Source organism: Leptopilina boulardi, unplaced genomic scaffold (genome assembly GCF_019393585.1).
Source record: "Leptopilina boulardi isolate dan_hultmark-lab unplaced genomic scaffold, ZJU_Lbou_2.1 LbouV2_324, whole genome shotgun sequence".
NCBI classification, from domain to species: domain Eukaryota; kingdom Metazoa; phylum Arthropoda; class Insecta; order Hymenoptera; family Figitidae; genus Leptopilina; species Leptopilina boulardi.
The window spans coordinates 2,228,899-2,249,724 of record NW_026137890.1 but is presented as its reverse complement, the minus strand read 5'-3'; the positions used below and the strand labels follow the sequence as shown (position 1 = coordinate 2,249,724).

The 20,826-nt window shown below is 28.2% G+C and overlaps 1 protein-coding gene across 4 annotated transcripts in view; it reads left to right on the top strand.

Annotated features, from left to right (window-relative positions):
• Positions 1–20,826, top strand: part of LOC127284386 (tolloid-like protein 2) — a 228,910-nt gene that overhangs the window by 49,649 nt on the left and 158,435 nt on the right. For 3 of the 4 annotated variants that reach the window (XR_007843472.1, XM_051309786.1, XM_051309787.1), the window contains exon 3: positions 10,740–10,929. Coding sequence is in view for 3 of the 4 variants with exons in the window: in XM_051309786.1 (XP_051165743.1) it covers positions 10,740–10,929 (190 nt within the window). In the remaining variant the exon portion in view is untranslated. Of the gene's footprint in view, positions 1–10,739; positions 10,930–20,315; positions 20,342–20,826 lie in introns of those variants that run through there. The other variant, XM_051309788.1, reaches the window with a different exon arrangement.

Below are 20,826 nucleotides of genomic sequence, written 5' to 3'. Positions count from 1 at the left end.
AGAGATGTCACACAGGGAGTCGATTATGTAATTTGATTTGACTTTGACGTCAAAGTCAAATTTATTTTTTGATTGCAATACGTCAAATTGATATCAAAAAATAAATTTGAATGCGACTTTAAATTGAAATAAAAATGAAATTTTAATTTAACGTCTAAGTTAAATAAAACAATGAATTTGTTGAATTAAATTTGACATTGACGTTAAAATGAATTTGATTTTGACTTCAAATCAAATTACATAATCGACACCCAGACTTGGCCCGACGAATATGAGAGTTGGCTGGAACGGTAGAGATTTTTCTTTCAAATAACACTGGGTAACAAAAAAATGGTCATGTTGTGTTTATTCCAAAATTCCTGTGCTTGTTGAAAATCTAGGTGTCAAGGAAAAAGACAATACAACATTTAAAATTTCGAAAAAATGGCTTAAAATTCGTAATCGATGACCCCTAGATCCACCAACTGATACGGCTTAAGCATATTTTAACGATTTTTAAAAAATCGTCTGCCGTACCGCATACGCCATTTTGAATTTTTAAAATTTAACCTTAAATTTGTAATCAACAACCCAGAAAATCTCTAAGTGACTTGTTTCAAGCAATTCCGATTTTGGAGAATCGCTACATGTCAAGCATACATTCCCAATGATTTAAACTGCAAATTCAATGAAACGTTATGAGTTAAAAAAAGTTTGATACTTTAACATTGTTAGCCTATATAGAGTGCATATAAATGGCACATTTCTTTCAATAACTTTTAAAATGTTCTATAGATTTTTTTAAAAAACTGGTATATTATAAATGAATATTTAAAGAATTTAAATCAAAAAAAATGAAAAATAATTACTGTTTCATTTAAAAGAAATAAGATTTCAAAAAATAAAAAAAATCACTAATTTTGAGGTTAATGCATGGTAATTTTAGGGGAATCACTACTAACACATGCATGTGTTCGTATCTGTACACAGGCTAACGATGTATTTAGAACAGTCATGTAAAACAATCTTAAGCAACATACTATAGTTACCCTGTACTTTGTATGCTTACTATTGAACTTTATTTTTGACAGTGACTGCTGCAAGTATACTACCTTAACCCCCATTTTTAGGGAACTGAACAAATTAAAATTTTTTTTTTATATTTTCTTTATCCTTGACACCCAAATATTCAATAAACACAGGAATTTTGAAATAAACACAACATGACAATTTTTTGCTACCCAGTGTAATGCGCGTGGTTCTCTACTTGTCGGTTGAGATCCCCAGGAATCTGTCAAAAACACAAAGAAAAATTAATTTGTGGTTACGATGGTAAATACATTTCAGAAACCATGCACGAAAATATTTGTACGAGTTTCGTACATACAAATTTGACTGTTGGTCAATAAAATTTCTACCTTATCAGATATGATTAGGTTAATGAAATACTTAAACCTATTTACCATCGTAACTACAATATTAAATTCAAAACAAAATTACCATTCTCACTAAAAATTAATTTTATTTAGTTAAATCAAAGGTAACAAATACAAGTGGGTTACCACAGAATTTTTATTTTGAAATTTGTTGACAATTTCCAATATTTGTTTTTTTTTGTATAATTGGTAACCCTTTAACAAAGTTATGAAAATAAAACGTTTCATACTGTTACATTAAGAATAAACGAATTTCTAACTTCAGCAGCAGTTAGTACATCCTTCGATTTTTTCCCTCGATTTCTGTTCATTAGCAATTGAGGTAAGAGGTTCAAAACTAAATGATTAGAGTCGTACGATTTTCAAAAAATTAATAGCACTTTAAAAAATAATTTTATTTTTTATCATCTACATAATTAATATTTCTGTAGTTGATCGATAATTAAAATTTAAAAAATTTTAATTAAAATGTTTTTATTAGGATGCTGATCATATTCTTTTAATTGCATCAAGGTGTAGCTGTCCGATTTTGCAGTTTCTCTACGAACCAATTCGACAATAAAGTCTGCAGTTATGTCCCACTTTGTGATTAAATCCGCTTCTCTGCCGGGATATAATTCGTTAAAATCTTGATTTATCTGCAAAATATGAAACTAAGGTTAAGAGCATTACTCCAGAATTTAATAAATTTACACTTACCAAAAGGTATCCTTTAGGATGGGCAAAGATTGGCCAATCTTTGAAATAGTCATGCACCATGTATTGTACTTCACTTTCTTTTGATGTACTTTCCTCTTGTTGAGATTTATTCTCACTGAGAATATGACGCCGTAAAGCATGCGTAGTTGACCAACTTTGCATAAGTCTTGGCCACGTATCATGAGATTCATGCTTTAAATGAGCAATCGCTGCTTGCACTAAAATATCTTTCTTATCAATACTACCTGATGGATAATATGAAAAATCAGTAGTTAAATTAAAAGAATTCAAAATATATGTCGAAAGTATTAATTATTATTTATATGATTATTTTTGCGAATATCAAAGTTCACGATAAATAAATTAACTTAAGGTGGATCCTTAAGTTGCAGGATCACTTATAATTAAGAGTAATTGAAATATTCTTTAATTAAAAAATTATAATTAGATTTTTATACAAATTACCTTCAATTTTTTTACAAATAGTAACATTTTCTTTTGTCATTTGCAATAGTTTTAAAGAATCTCTTGACTTTACGTGACCACTTCTCTTTTTCTCTGCAAATTTCACGTTTTTTCATTTGTGGTATATTTTACCAGTTGCGTTGCGATTATTAGTATCAGGAATACTGTAATAAACTTCCTACAATAAAATAATCATATCAATTTATAATTATTTTATTGCACACACGCATTCGGTAGTAGCAGGTCTGAAAATTTAACAAATCATAGTATATGTATTAGAATTTATTCTAAGATTTATGTGTATCAATTTATGTATAAATAATTTATATATTAACTAATATGAATTAACAATGATTCTTACTTTTCATTCTGAGATAAAAGAATATTTACTAAAACAGAAGCGATTGCGTTCCGATGGCTTTCCAACAAAAATCCTTTGACTTCATAATGCTCTACTACTTTAGCAGACGCCAAACTATGATTCAGTAAATGCTGTCTGAAGTCCTGCAAACAAAGTCAAATTTATATATATATAATATATATAATATATATAATATTAATTAATAATTAATTAATATGCTCTGTGGCTGCATAGGAAAGTATATTATTCTTGCTCGGACCAGCTTCACATTCAACCCTGCGCTTCTTTTTTGCAACTGGAGAATCATTACTGGAGTTATTTGTAGATGTACATGAATTAGCAGACGGTGTAGAGTTGACTAAATTTTTAGCAAGATTTTCGCTCGTAAAATCGACAGTTTGTTTCTTTAATTTATTTACTCCGTCAGGAACTATACTCTGGAAATATGTAATAAATAAATAAATAAAATAATAAAAACTGCAAAATTAATTAGCAGGTCACAAATTATATGACTTTTTCAAATTTTTTCAATTTTATTTTTAAGAAATTCGATTCATTTTTTCCAAAAAAACATTTTCGACATATATTTTAATAAAATACTTTTTTAGCATAAATGCAACTTATTTCAAATTTTAGAGATTGAAATTTGACTGATCAATTTATTTTTAAATTCTAGTAATATATTCGTACTTATTTCTACTTAAAACAAAAGAATTTAAATTTTTATGCGAAATAAATTAATAAAATTAGAGAAACAATTAAAATCCAAGATTTTCCAAGCATCTATATCTTCAACATATTTAAACAGTGACTGAAATTTTTTTTAACATTTTAGCTCAAGACTTTGCGAAATTTTTAATTCATGTACATAATTTTATATACAACAGACTTAAATATTTTTAAACAAAAAACTTGAAATTTTTGTTCGCCAAAAAACTTCTATCCTCACTTGTATCTTCCTCATATTCAAGCCTATATTTCCGTTTTTCAAACTCTTCGACATCAATCGAAACTGGCGATGAGAAGACTAAAGGGCCCTGCTCAAATGTTTTACCACGATTGAGGCTTGCAAAATTGGAATTTACATTTGGTTTTGTTAAATTCTTTAATTCAAAAGAAGCTGGATTCTGTAATTATATAATAAATAGATAAAAACGTAATATAATATCTTAAGTAACTTGAAAGTCTCAGATTGAACTAATTTTTATATTTTTTAAAAAATTTTTTTAGGAAATGTGCCCCAAAAACGATTCATAAAATATTATTATCCGAGTCCCGAATTTGTTAATTATTACAATTATAAGATTTCAAAAAATTTAAATTACCATTTTAAACATTTATTAAATTAAGCATACTTGCCACCATGAAAAGATCGTTTAAATTTTCACTGTTGGTTGCAGGAACTATAAAATTGAATTCTCCCAAATTATTGTTGGAAACACTTCCTGGAGGTATTAGACACTCAAAACAAGTTGTAAATTCAGATGTTCATTACCTGAACATTTTGCTTCCTCTTTACGATCAGCAAAAAAAATTTGCTTCCTCGTGGAGAAAGCATTAACATTGAAATAAACATACAAAAATAATATAATAATATAAACATTTGAGTTAAATTTAAAGAATTAATGGAAGTTAAAAAATCAAAAATTCCCATTTTAGCTGAAATTTCTAAACATTAATAAAAAATAATATATCCATCTGCAATTGCATCTCCGAATTTTTTGAGATTTTTTTTCTTTTAGTACCAACTGAGACTAGCTTCCATAAATTTTTTCAAATTTTTTTAGCAAGCCGTTTTCGAGTAATGGAATTTTGAAAATTGGAGAATTTTCATGACTTTAAATTTTTTTTAAAATTTGTGTTTTTAAACGTACTTTTAAAAAAAAATCGAAAATTTTTTTTAAACGATATTACTATCAAATTTTTGAGTTTTAATGATAAAAAGTTGTGCCATTCCAGGAGTTTTTTAGCACTTTTCGGAGTAACCTTTCCAAATTAAATGAAACATTTTTTTAATACTATTTATTAATATAAAGGTCCAAAAAAATCACTTTTTAAGTAAAAACAATTGTTTATTTAAAAAGTACAACAATAAATAATGCAAAAAATTCACTTTTTTCCTGCAACTCCAAATAAATTGGTTTAAAGATCAAAATTTGCCTTATTTTTCAAGCTTTAATACCGCACAAGAAACATAGAGTCCGAGAAAATATTCAACTCACAATTTTTTAAACAATGTTTGTTTACTTTTTTGTATTTTATTTACTGTGAAACGTTTGCTAAAGCTGCGCGCGACGTTTGGAAGTTGTCGCTTTCCTTATTGAGCAGAAGCTCATTACACTAGCGTAGTAAAAAACATGTTGTGTGAAAAGTGAGGTTTTTCATCCTTCAAAAATGTTTTTTATGATTTTTTACTGCAAAGTAGATAATTAAAAACCATTCAATGTGATAACCAGAAATTTTTACGTTTCGTTTAATGACAACATAACCTCACTTTTTGCACAACATGCTTTCTACTACGCTAGTGTAATGAGCTTCTGCTCAATAAAGAAAGCGACAACTTCCAAACGTCGCGCGCAGCTTTAGCAGACGTTTCATAATAAATAAAATACAAAAAAGTAAACAAACATTGTTTAAAAAATTGTGAGTTGAATATTTTCTCGGACTCTATGTTTCTTGTGCGGTATTAAAGCTTGAAAAATAAGGAAAATTTTGATCTTTAAACCAATTTATTTGGAGTTGCAGGAAAAAAGTGAATTTTTTGCATTATTTATTGTTGTATTTTTTAAATAAACAATTGTTTTTACTTAAAAAGTGATTTTTTTGGACCTTTATATTAATAAATATTATTAGAAAAATGTTTCATTTAATTTGGAAAGGTTACTCCGAAAAGTGCTAAAAAACTCCTGGAATGGCAGTTATTTTTCTCATTTGACGTACTGATCGATTTTTTTCAAAATTTTTTCCAAAAAAACTACTTTTTACGAAACTTTTAAGCCTAGCCCATTATCGTGCTAGGCTTAAAAGTTTTATAAAAGGAAGTAATTTTTTTTGAAAAATTTTTGAAAAAAATCAATCAGTACGTCAAATGAGAAAAATGAAATTTTATCATTAAAACTCAAAAATTTGATAGTAATGTTTTAAAAACTATTCGCGAATACACTGCGAGTGAAATACGACGACGTGTTATGGCGACGCATGTTTTTTCAGGAATTTTTTTTAAAAAACTGGTCAAATTTATTGAAACAAAGTAAAAGCATACCTTAAAGTACACAATATGAGCTTTATAAAAAAAATTTTTTATTAAAAAATATTACAAAATGGCGGTGTTAAAGGAGTTTGAAGTTGCATACTTGATTTTGCGCCGTGCAATGTAACTCAGCCAATTTTTGACCGATTTTAATCATACTTACCACAAATCTTCTTTATCTTACTGGCTATTGCATGACGAGCTCCTTTTTTTAACAAAAATTTTTTAACAATTGTTTTTTAACATTGTTTATAAAAGAAAAAAGTTATTTTTTTGCAAAATGGTCTACTGACCGCGAAATTTAAAATAGTTTGTTATATATTACATTTTTTAAGAATATATGATGATATTAAAATAATAGAAGTAAAATCCTGCACTATACACATATAATTTTGAATATTTTACATGAAATTCGTTTTAAATCAACGGGATTACAATACTGTATTTAAATGGTCGTCTGTATTATTAATTACTTTTATAGCTGTATGACAACGTCATGGGTGTCAAATACTCCAGGAAATGAATAATTGGAGGATTTACTAGAAAAAATTTACCTAAGTTAATTTAATTTATTTAATAATTGTGTTTTAAAAAATATACTTTACTTACTCTGCATGATTGACTCTTTAAACAAATATTTAAACAACACCAATTGTAATAGAATATTTACTATATAAATATTTATAATAAAATAGAATTATTTATAAAATCACAGATTTTATCAATCTAAATATAAACTTTATAAAAAGCTATTTAACCTAATTTTTCTTTGAACTAACATATTATGAAGCAAAATCATTTGTTTCATAAAACAGTTTCAAAGATTTGACACATTTTAAATTTCACGATCAGTGGTACCAACAGAAATTTGAAAAAAAATTTCGTTTTCGACGTGTCATGTTCTTCAAATCAAACGACGATGTATCATTTTTTCCAACGTTAATCCGACGTATCATGCTTTTCAACGCCAATTCGATGTATCATGTTTTTACACCCAGCCATCGATATTGTGTACTTTAAGGTATGCTTTTACTTTGCTTCAATAAATTTGACCAGTTTTTTAAAAAAAATTCCTGAAAAAACATGCATTTACACGAGGTTCCCCCCTTAAGAAAATTGGGGGAGGAGTAAGACCATCCACCCTCGATTTTTGGTGGGGTCTAGTTTTTTCCCGTAACGATGACAAAAAGAATGATTTCGACAGACAGATATTATCCGATCTTCGAGCCATTAACAATAATTGTAGAGAATACGAAATTGATTGCATTTTTCTTTAAATAAACGAGTTGTAGATCAGGATTGTGCAAATTAATTGGACTAGTATTTATTTTAACGGAACACATTTTTTTTATCAACTATTTCAGCAAATAATTATTTCTTTGCGGGAGTTGAGCTTCCAAGCTCTTAATTGTGGAACGGGCCTGAGACTTTCGATCATCGTCTATTTATATTTAAAATTGATTTTTCTAAGACCCTTTTTTATCTTTATTAAAGACTAAGAATTTGAATTCGTTTCGCGCGTTAAGTCGACCAGGCGTGTTACACAAAATATTTTTGAGCGCCATATATCTATTGATCAACACGTATATAAATAACAAAAATAATTAATATTAATTCATTTCCCTTTTTTCAATCATAAAATAGAATAAACCATGACAGGTAAATACACTACACTTTAAATAAGTTAATTATTTAATAATAAGAGATAATTATCCAATAATATTGCATAAATCGACTCAGAAATCTTTAATTTTTACTTCCTAATAGCAATTTTACCAATATTTAAATTATTTTTTGCCATATATTGCCTCAAACCCAAACTAACCGAAACTTCACCGAGCTCAGTCAACTTCCCAGTTTACACAATCCACCAGGAATTGTCAAGAAATACACCGGCTAAAACTTTTTTTGAGTTAAAATAATGAAAATGACGATTAATTACGATAAATTAAATATGAGCATATTTTTTTACGAAAACTTTTAAGATATTTGCTCGGAAATAACTAAAAAGAATGTAATTTTCATTTGGAAAATTAAGAAACACTGAAAAATACACCAGCTAAGATTCACAATTACGAAAATAACAACAAAAACTTTTTTAACATAACACATCAACAGTATTTGACTGATTTTGACAGCCATTTGGTAGGCCTATATGGTAGGCAATATATGTCATAAGACGTTTCGGGATTCTGGCAATAGGAGGAGATTGGCGCTGTTGATACTAAAAAAATATATCACTTGCCAAATGGCTGTCAAAATCAGTAAAATAGTGACGATATGTTATGTTACAAAAAGTTTTTGTTGTTATTTTCGTAATCGTTGAATCTTAGTTGGTATATTTTTTAGTGTTTATTAATTCTCCAAATGAAAATTGCATTTTTTTTGTTACTTTCGAGAAAATATCTTAAAACTTTTCGTAAAAAAATATGCTCATATTTAATTTATCGTCATTAATTTTTTTCATTATTTTAACTCAAAAAAAGTTTTAGATGGTTTATTTCTTGACAATATCACAGGCACATAAAAAAAGTTTTCTGTTTCTTAAACTATACATATATTTCCTATAGTATTTTGGCCCACTGAAAACGAATATGAAGTCAGAATTGCTCCATCCCCTCTGATTTTTTTTAAATCGAAAAAACCACCCTTAATCGGACTAATTCAAACTTAGGAGATAAAAAATAAAATAATTGATTTTTATTAAAAAACAGAACCTTACACCTACGTATTTTTGCTCTACTAACTCTTGGTTTCAAATGAAAGATGGAATCTTAAAGAACAATTCCACCAAATGAAAATTTAAAGGCATTACGATAAAATGATTAAAAAACATTTTTTCATTTGCCCTTACTTTTGTCATTTGTCATTATTTATTTGCACCGTGTATAACCCTAACATTACGAACAAGTGATAAACAAATGAATGTATTATTCAAATTCAAAAAAAATTCTTACGGTTTTCAGGTTACTTTTTAATTTAACAATTATTGTTTGTTAATTTTTTTTTTAAAACTAGATTAAATGTATTAAAACAATATTTATAATTAAATTAAAAAGTAACCGAACACCGTATAATTTTTTTTAAATTTGAATGGTGATGCATTCATTTGTTTATCACTTGTTCGTAATGTTAGGGTTATACACGGTGCAAATAAATTATGACAAAATTCTAGCACGTCTTGTTTTTTTAATCCATATTCAAAAATAGTCAAAAACATGCTTTTTTGACTTTCCACACTAATTTTCTCAAAAACTAGACGTGCTATAGAGCATTTTTATTGTCAGATTCCGAATCAGCGAGCAAAAATCTATCGAAAGTGATCAAAATTATACCAGGGGCAAAATCAATGTCAGAGAGTGTAATTGTTTTAACAAATTCGAACTGCAAATATAGTTAAATAGTGTTATAAGCGGAGCGCATCAAGTACGTATACCACAATAACCGAAAATTTTAAACGCGTTTTTCTCGAAACCATGTTTTTCAAATTGGCGGGATTTATATAGCTCATCGAATTTTCAACCGATTTACTTCGCTGAGGTCTTAAATTAAAGATAATTAAAATATGCGGATGAACTTCAAATATTTATGAATTTTTATTATAAAGAAAAGTTAGAGCAAAATAAATAACAAAATTTTACATCCACTTTTTTCTTTTTCTCGACATTTTTGCAAAAAAAAATTTTTTGCAACTTGAGGTTTATCCGCATTTTACGATCATAGTTTAACCTATAATTCTTGGGATTTTTGTTTTAGATGATTTTTATGGACTACAGAGCCCTCGACAATTTTAACGACTCTCTAGGCTGATATATATATATATATATATATATATATATATATATATATATATAAACAAGTTGTAAATTCAGATGTTCATTACATGAACATTTTGCTTCCTCTTTACTATCAGCAAAAATATTTGCTTCCTCGTGGAGAAAGCATTAACATTGAAATAAACATACATAAATAATATAATAATATAAACATTTGAGAATACAAAATTTTTCAGCTAATATGTGAATTTTTGATTTTTTAACTTTAAAGTTAAAGTTATCATGTTCACAAACAAGGGATCCACACATACATCGATTGAAATTTGTAGCAGCTAGAGTGCACACCTATTTTTCAAGTGTAGTTTTTAGAATAACGCGTTTAAAGTTATTATAACAGTTTGGTCGTGATTAACAATGAATAAATTAAAAATTACCTCTAATGAGCTACGCCGGGTCCATATAGCATATCATTTCTATGCCTATAAAGTGTTCTTTAAGCAAAACAAATTTTTGGCCAAATGGGGTTTAGCGGCGAATCCCAATTCAACTTGCTTTATTCCCTAAAGAAACGATTTCAAGAAACTGTATAACTTCGTCTAGAGCAAGGCAAGGAGGTTTTGCAACTCATAATCATTTAAATGCACATGAGTATCTAACTATCTAAAAACGACATAAGAACTTTTTTGTGGAAAAATATATTGTGCCCATAAAGTGTACGAATAACTGAAGAAAATTATATTACTACAAACGTATAAAATAATTTTTATTTTCAGAAATGGTGCAATTAAAAAATGGAAATAATTCTAATAATGAGAAAAATGAAGAAAAAGCAGTTGTATTTCCCATGGAAAAATTAGAACCAATAATAACAGATCAACTTCAATACGATATTAACGATAGTATACTGACACCAAGCAGTGAATTCAATTATCCCGAGATAAAAGATGACGGAATTGAAATTAGGTGAGTTAATTTAAATTAATATGAAAATCCGATACCTAAGTGTAGTCTACGAAAATTACATCTTTTTACCGCAAAAGTAATTTTTGTAGAGGATTGTCCCCACCTGTGCACTAATCGTGATTTTTGACGTGTTTATTTATGTAGCTGATTTTTTGCAAAGTAAATAGAGATGTCTAAAGTGTTGTCACTTCTGTCGGTAAAGTCACAAAAAGTAGATCGATTACCACCGTGACCTTATGTTTCTGAAAAGTGATTATTTCTCACTACGTTTTATTTTTTTGTAAAAAGGGTCCTAAGAGAGGTACCAAAGCCACTCAGACCCACCATATAACTCTATTATGTTAAGAAAGCCATTAAATTTGTAAAAAAAAATTTTTCTATATTTTTGGTATTATTCATATGAAAATGAGATATTTGGAAGATTTAATTTTTCAGGATTCTAGACATACAAAAAATTCTATAAATGGTTAAAAATTAAAAAATTGAATAGTTAATTTCTATGAAAATTTTAAATATGTATTTGAAATCCTCAGGACAATTTTTTTATTCCTTTCAAACCTCTTATTTACTTTTACCCACTACAATTTACCTTTTGTATACATATATTCCCTTCTTCCAATAGAAGGGTCCTTTCGAGGGTCCTTCAGGTTTTATGACTTTTTAACGCAAAATAAAAAATTATTTAAATTTAAAAAAATATTTTTTTAAATGTTATATTTGTAATTATTAAATTTTAACGATTCCAATCATATAAAACTTTATGCAAAAACTTTAAAATTACATAATGATTATACAACAATCTACTCCATTAATTAAAATTAAATTTCAATAATTTAAAAATATTTGCAAAAAATTATATACCGTTGTAATTGTATTAACATGTACATCACAAATATAATATTTAAAAATTATTTTTTTCAAATGCAACAATTTTAAATTTTGCAATGAAAAGCCATAAAACCATAAAAGATCCTTCTGGCCTATACTTTTTTTGCCCTTTTCTAACGTACGTATTATATATATGAAATCCCGTTTGTAAGACAAGGACAGAAAAGGGAAGGCGTCATTGACTACGACTATATCATTAAAGTACCTACTTCAAATTTGTATTTATTATTTTATAGTCAGCTAGTTTCCTTACATTTAGTTATAAGAAAGCAACTTATGTTGAAAACCTATTTTTCCCACTGTGCTGACTGTATATATATATATATATATATACATTTAAAAAAAAAAAAAAATAGAAATCGTTTGCTATTTCACATAAAAGTTCATTTTTTTACAACTAGATGAGCAAAAAACTTCTGGTCTCTTGTAAAATAGAATATACATATGAATTGATCGCTCAATCAATCTCTGAGCGAATTTGATCAAGTTTTCACTCAATATGAGTTTGATTTGAACCAAATGTTGGATCTAATTATAGTCCAGTATGCTAAAAAGAGAAATTGAAATTAGTAATTATTTAGTTGATTTGTGGAAGAATTATGTTAAATTGAATTTTAATAATATAGTAATTAATATATGCATATTAATTAATTCTCATCATTATAAATAATTATAATATTAATGAATGTGCTCAAACTTGAGCGAATAACCTGATAAAATTCGCTCAAAGTTTACTTAAGACAATCCGATAGTATTTTATTAATCTAGACTATTTTATTTCTATTACACATATTCTTTTAAATTCGAATTCAAATAATATTTACATACAAATTTTTTGTTTAATTAAATATTTGCTAATGCAAATTTTATTATTTGAATACATTAATATATGATAATTTGACTAAAAATGTTTTTTGATCAATATAACAATATACCTATTATAACCTTACTTGTTAATTTTTAAAAATTATAAAAAATTTTAAAATTACATATAATAATTTCAAGTGGCTGTCTTTCCCGCATATTCTATATATATTTTGTCTGTCCCGCATGTTCTATATATATATATTGTCTGTCCGCATATCGAATGAATCCATCTATTTTTATAATTTAAATATTAAAAATACATCCTCCTCGTGGTAATATTGACCACTGTCATAGCAACGGTTGCTTTATAAATCAACTATTGCCATAGCAACTATTGCCATAGTAACTTTTGTTATGCTAACTATTGTCATAGTAAGTAACTTTTGCCATAGTAAGTAACTGTTGCCATAGTAACTGTTGCCATGGAAGCGGTTACCATGTACGACGGACGGACGAACGCCAAAACGAAACTATTAGGCTTTCGACCCTGGGCTACGAAACCCTAAAAATTATTAAAACTTGCGGTGTACTGTAAAATCCCAAATCTTTGACCTCCTCCCCCTCGGAAAATACGGATCTATAATGTAAATAAAAAATTTTTTTACCAAAAATTAACATTTATGAGAACTACAACTGCATCGAGTGTAAGCATGTTTGAAGAAAAAATTTTTTGAACCTTGATCACTTAACGTGTGATCCCCCATCACTATTTGGATATTCAAGATATCTTAGGAATGTCCTGGGGATGACCGGAAAGTTTAACTTCCTTAGGATGTCTCAGGTATATCCGTAGATATCTTGAGGACATCCTAGAAATATACAAATTTCCGGATGCGGGTAGGACGTCCATGGGATATTATTAAAAGTCCGTTGCTGTTAGGGGGTAATAAAAAATTCTTACATTAAATGTCTTTCAAACAACATAAGAATTATGTCAACATAATGACGAATAAGAATCAGATTACATAACATAAGGCTATTTAAAATATCAACAAATTTAAGCACCATTAAATTAAAATATTTTAAAATTTGTAATACTATTTTAGGGTGAATTATACAGAAGAGGATTTTTGTGGGGTAAGTTGTCAAAGTTACATCTGTAAATTGCATTAAGAAAATCATGTTACAAAAAGAAAGGTATGTTAATTTAAGTGAAACAGATTTTAAAATTATTGACGAAGAAGGAGAAATGCTAAATGATAATCATATATATGAATTTGAAAAATTGTTGAGAAGAGAATCTAATTCTATTTTCAACATGCAAAGTACCTTGTATTTAAATATGCTTGATCAAATTTGTTCTATTAAAAAAAAATCAAAAGCATATTCAAATACTTTTTAGTGGTTCTTGTGTTGCTGGTCATTGGATATGTACTTATTACAATGGAGCAAGACAATGGATATTTATGATAGTCTTAATTTAGGTTGTTTAAATAAGGATCAAATGAAATATTTAAATAGATTATATCCTTATCAACCTCCAGTAGTTTTTGCAACAGCGCATCAACAACCGAATGGTATTGATTGTGGTTTATTTGCAATAGCATTTGCAACATGTATATTCTTCAATTTAAATCCGAATAATCTTGATTTCGTTCACAGTCAAATGAGAAATCATTTAGTTTTTATGTTTAGAAGTAATCGTTTAAGTCCCTTTCCTTCTATAAAGACATCAGATAATATGCATTTATTTGTTGAATATGATTGGAATTGTCTTTATAAAAATCGAGTAAATGAACTCCGTTATGGAAAATCAAATTCTTCTAATTTTTCTAATATTACCAATGATGATATAGATGAGAGTAAAAATAATAATTCAAACTCAATAAAAATGCTTGTGCGTTCTTTAGGTGAAGATAATGAGAAAAAAATTAACCAGCGTATAAAAAGTACTGAAAGAAAGAGAAAACTGAGGCTTAAGGAAACGATAGAAAAAAAAGAATACAGACAAGAGATAGATAAACTTAGGAAACGAAGTTTTCGTAAAATAAAAATCGAAAATGAAGATAGAATAGACCAAAATATTTTATGTAAAAAGGCGAAATTTTTAACAATTGTTTTTTAAATTATAAATTTATTCTAAATTTTTTCAAATAAAAACAACAAAAATTCTTTACAGTTTTTGTAAAAATTACAAATATGTAACATGAAATGAATTCAAACTTTGAAAATATGAATGTTTCAATGCAATTATTTACTATAATACTATTTATTAATTAATTTCTATATTCACACAATTTTACTTTAACAATTATCGTAAAGCATGTTTTGTTAGTAAATTTACGCACGCGTAGACAGCTAGTAATCATAATAATCATCAACAAAATATGTTGATAAAATTGAAAAAAAGTAATAAGATCTTTTATTTTCATAAAACCGAATTCTGCTTTTACGATCTCAGTTGGGTTAGTTAGCTCACGGGTTAGGTACTCGGTCTCAAAACGTCAGAGATCCTGACTAATTTTTTGAAGTTCTGTGATTTTATTTTTAGCAGGGTAGGCACATAAAAACGTTAAAGTTTATTTTTATTCTGGTTTTGCCTTCTTTATTTTTGAGATTGTCTTAAAAATGCCAAAAAAAACAGAAAACCGTTAAATATAAGGTAAGTTTACAAAAAAATATATATATTTATGTGACATTCCATGAGTTTTTTAGCACTTTTCGGAGTAACCTTTCCAAATTAAATGAAACATTTTTTTTTATAATATTTATTAATATAAAGGTCCAAAATAATCACTTTTTAAGTAAAAACAATTGTTTATTTAAAAAATACAACCATAAATAATGAAAAATTCACTTTTTTCCTGCTACTCCAAATAAATTGGTTTAAAGATCAAAATTTTCCTTATTTTTCACGCTTTAATACCGCACAAGAGAAATAATGTATTAGAAAACAGTTAACTCACAATTTATTAAACAATGTTTGTTTACTTTTTTGTATTTTATTTACTGGGAAACGTTTGCTACAGTTGCGCGCGACGTTCGGAGATTGTCGCTCTCGTTATTGAGCAGAAGGTCATTGCACTAGCGTAGTAAAAAACATGTTGTGTGAAAAGTGAGGTTTTTCATCCTTCAAAAATGTTTTTTATGATATTTTACTGCAAAGTAGATAATTATAAACCATTCAATGTGATAACCAGAAATGTTTACGTTTCGTTTAATGACTACATAACCTCACTTTTCGTACAACATGCTTTCTACTACGCTAGCGTAATGAGCTTCTGCTCAATAATGAGAGCGACAATTTCCGAACGTCGCGCGCAACTATAGCAGACGTTTCACAGTAAATAAAATACAAAAAAGTAAACAAACATTGTTTAATAAATTGTGAGTTAACTGTTTTCTAATACATTATTTCTCTTGTGCGGTATTAAAGCGTGAAAAATAAGGAAAATTTTGATCTTTAAACCAATTTATTTGGAGTAGCAGGAAAAAAGTGAATTTTTCATTATTTATGGTTGTATTTTTTAAATAAACAATTGTTTTTACTTAAATGTGATTATTTTGGACCTTTATATTAATAAATATTATAAAAAAAATGTTTCATTTAATTTGGAAAGGTTACTCCGAAAAGTGCTAAAAAACTCATAGAATGGCACTTATTTATAATAACCAGTTTTTCATATCGTTTTTACAATTATGTTTTTTAACTTTTGCCTTTAATTTAGAACAATTATTAACAAAAGAAATTAAAAAGGGTCAGTGATTTAATGTTAAACATTAATTTTTTTATTTTTAACTGAAAAATGTTTCGCTGAAAAAAATAAAAAATAAATAAATGACAAATTTCCTCTTATAAAATTTTAATTTTGAGTATGCTATTCCCATAACATAACTTCAAACTTAATTAATTTTAAATATATTCTTATTATTTATTAAAAACTATTTTTAAGTTTGAGGTTATATTATGAGGATATGCATCCTTAATTAAAAAAATGTTTGTGTTGTATAAATTATGCATACTATTAATTTATATGTATTTAATCATTGACTCTAAAAATTATTGTATTTTGCATATTACAGGAATTGCAAAACGTTCCCTATTAAAAATCCCCACATGGGAAACCACATTTTTTTTTTTACGAGGGAAGTGGAAAATCTGCATAACCCTGGCGGCCTACCTCCAAGTCAGATACCTGGAGCCCGTACTCTCAGGTTATGTGGGGATGACCGCTCTCGTTCTGGTCGACCCACTAAAAACCACACCCTTTTGAGACTTTAACTCCACTGGCGGAACTGCTATTAAGCTTTATACATCGCCAGTGGAAGTCTCCTTGCCGTTGCTCTAGGTCCCAAATCCTTAACTGAGTGCCAGCGCCAGATGAAGGAGAGCTAGTTAAGGTCTTCCCCGTCCCGCGCGTGCACCCAGCCAAGCAGCAGGATTTCTCCAGGTTAACCTCCTCCTGTCGTCCTCCTTCGTCCTCATTACAGTTGTAATGAAGGACTCGATGCTCCTCCAAAAGTCCGCGCTCTGCAACATAATGGAAACCATGCTCTTGGCTGTGACTTCAGTGCCCACTGCCGAGAACATAGCTTGCCTAAGTTCACGCCAGTACCCGCAGAAAAAGTGTGTTTATACCCTACCGGAAGGGTGGTACTGGATTGGTACTGGGAAATCGGAACTGAGGACTCAGTACCAACTCAGTACTAATTTGGTGCATTTTGGTACTGAAATGGAACTGGGAAATTTACCTGCGAAAAGGGTCGAGTTACCGTTAATACCCTCATAAAAGTGAAAAGCGACTAGCTTTTTCAATATGTTTAAACTAATACTTTATATTTATTTCAATATTTTAATTGTTTTTCATGGATTTATATTATTTTCATACCTTATTATGCATATGATATGACCTTTGGCAGCTAAATTCAAAAATGATGTCCATTTTTTAATCAAACTTAAGGTATACGAGATAAATTATAACTTTTTGAAATGTAATTATTTTTTGATAAATTTTAGATATTCATAATCTGGAAATATCAAAGAATCTCCATATATATTTTTTAAAGTTGAGTTATTAAAATTACAAATTTTTCAAGTCATGAAATTCGGGTTAAAATTATAATCCTTCTACAAAGGACGTAGGGGTCTATTGTTCAAGCAGGGATTGCAATATAATTTCTAAACTTAACAGAAATTTTCTACAAACTATTATGTTTTTTTTGCTGTTTTACACGCATATCGTGAGAGACTATTGTTGAAATACTTTAAAAATGTCTTCTTATGGGTTATCAGGTAGTGGTACTGAAGTGGAACTCAAGTGAAGTCCAATTCAGTACCATTCCAGTACCACTCTTTCGGTAGGGTATGGGAAACCATATAGGAGTGGGGTTTTACATATTTTTTGGCATAGGATCCAAATGTGGTTTCTCATGTGGGGATTTTCAATCGGGTTGAATCTCTACGTGATGTAGATTTATATTTAGGAAAGTACTTTTTCGGCTATAACATTCCTTTCTCAATTGTTGAATCACATCATTTTAAAAATTTTACTCACTCTCTGAATCGTAATTACAAACCGCCAACGAGAAAAACATTAAGCACTTCAATATTGAATCGCGTATATGAAGATATTTTAAAGAAAGATTCATTTCCAGAAAATCCTAAGTGCATTTTGGTTTTGGATGGCTGGAAGAATAAAAGCGCAAATGAAATGTAAGTAGTTAAAATCATTGACAACGCTAATGGAGAAAGGATTTTCTTGAATTCTTGGGATTTTACCGAATATGAAGTATTTTAGATGAGTAGATTGTTAATAAACAATTAAAATGCTGACTAATTGTTTATTAACAATCTACATATCCAATATACTTCTTATAAGGCTCGTTGCATGCGGACTTATGTCAACTTTCATTTCGTAATGTCAGAATTACGATAACTTTATTTGTTTATAAAATATATAATTTTTTTAACCTTAATTTATCAATCAAGTAATTAATTAATATCTCGTAAACGAAAACAAGGAGGGGGTCCTTTATGTTTATTTCATAAACATTATGCTTCCTCATTGTGTGAAGCAAAAAATTCGCTTCCTCGTGAAGGAAGCAATGAATTTGTCCAATTCAATTGATTGATTTAAAAAGTTTCGAGTTAAAAATGTTTTAAATTAATTAAATTTTTTGAAAAATAAAGAAAATTTTAATTAATTTTGAGTGTAACATAAACTTTATATATACGAATCGATTCGTTTTAATGCAAGGAATACAATTATTTTATTCATCAACTTGTATTTTAAAAAAACACAAAATTTTTTAGCTAAAATATGAATTTTCGATTTTTCAATTTTTATTAATTCTCAAATTTTAAATCAAATCTATACTTTATATATACCAACCAATTCGTTTCAATGCAGGGAATAAAATTATTTCATATATAAACATGAATTTAAATAAACACATCATTTTTTAGCTAAAATGAGAATTTTTGATTTTTTAACTTTCTTTAATTCTTTAAATTTCAATCAAATCTATACTTTATATATATCAATCGATTCATCTTGACATAAAGAAGACGATTATATTATATATTACCTTAAATTTTTCGATTTAAAAATTTTTTCAATTAAAAAAAAATTTTTGGAAAAAAGACGATAAAATTTTTTTTTGGGGGTATTTTTAAAAATCCTCTCGTCATTTTTGAGAGATTAATGTGTTAAATAAGCCTACCAAATTTTATCCAAATCCATTAAAACCTGTTAAAGATATCGTGTTCACAAAAACGATCCACACACACATACACACACACACACACACACACACACATACACACACACATACATACATCCGGACAATTGATCAGGATCTCATATAACATGTTTCTATATAGAGGAAAATTTGTTTTCACCATTTTTAAAAAGTTTATAAACGAAAGGACTACATAGCTTCCTCCACGAGGAAGCAAAAAGATATTTTACTGAATTTGCTTATTAAATTTGTACATTTTAAGCTTTATTTTAAAGAGGAAAAAAAGAAAAACAGAGTCCCTTTAAAAAAATAAAATATTTTGATATTTGAAAATGTGGTAAATTTTGAATTTTTGAAAAAAATTGAACAATTCGAAAACAAAATTCAAAATTTTGTATATCCTTTTATACAACAGTTATGATTTTTTTAAAAAATATTTTTCACATTTGACAAAAATTTTTTGACCAAAAAAATCCCATGATCTTTTAAGAAAATCAAAATGTTTGCCTTATCGGAATATTCTACTGTGAAATTTAAGGAATATTCCAGTGACATTGAAATTCAAGTGATATTGAGAGAATATCTCTACTGAAAATCCCTGTCAAGATCTGATACAAGAAAATTATAAAAAAAATTTACAGTAATATATAACGGGATGCTTGGGCAGTTGTTGTTGAAAACTTATTGTTAATTATTTATGATTTATATTAGTGTATTTTTTTAAAATTTTGATAAAAATACATCTGTTTTTAGATCTATTGCTGATCGATTTGGCGTTGCGAAATCTACGGCATGGCAGTGTATGTTAGACGTGGCAGCTGCTCTTTGTGCGCGTGCTAATAGATTTATTAAGTGGCTTACAGGAGAAGTAGTTCAAAGATACGTGCAAGAGTTTCAGGCTATGGCTGGATTTCCGGGCGTTATTGCAGCTGTGGATGGGTGTCACATTCAAATAACTGCACCGCATGAAGATCCTGTAAGTTATATTAACCGACATGGTTCTTATTCTATTAACATGCAGGGAATTTGCGACGCTAGGATGCAATTTATTCATGTTTTTGCGGGATGTCCTGGCAGTATCAATGATGCTAGAGTGTGGCAAATGAGTGACATCAATGAGGAAAGTCAGTGCAATTATGATGAGTACTTTCCAGGTCAAACACACATTTTGGGAGACAAGATATATCCGACACTGTTTAATCTGATGCCATCCTATAAAGACTATGGCAATTTGATAAGAGTGCAAAGGTACTACAATCTTATGCATGCCAAAACACGGCAAATAATTGAGAGGACCAGAAGTGCAACCAGACAATGCGCGTTTTAATCAGGAGATCAAACGCAATGCGATTGCGAACGCACTATTTACAAATCGGGAGTGGTGATACTTTTGCGATAAAAACGACGTTTCGTGTTGTATGTTTATTGAGTATGATGTAAAATGAATATAGTATCCCTATT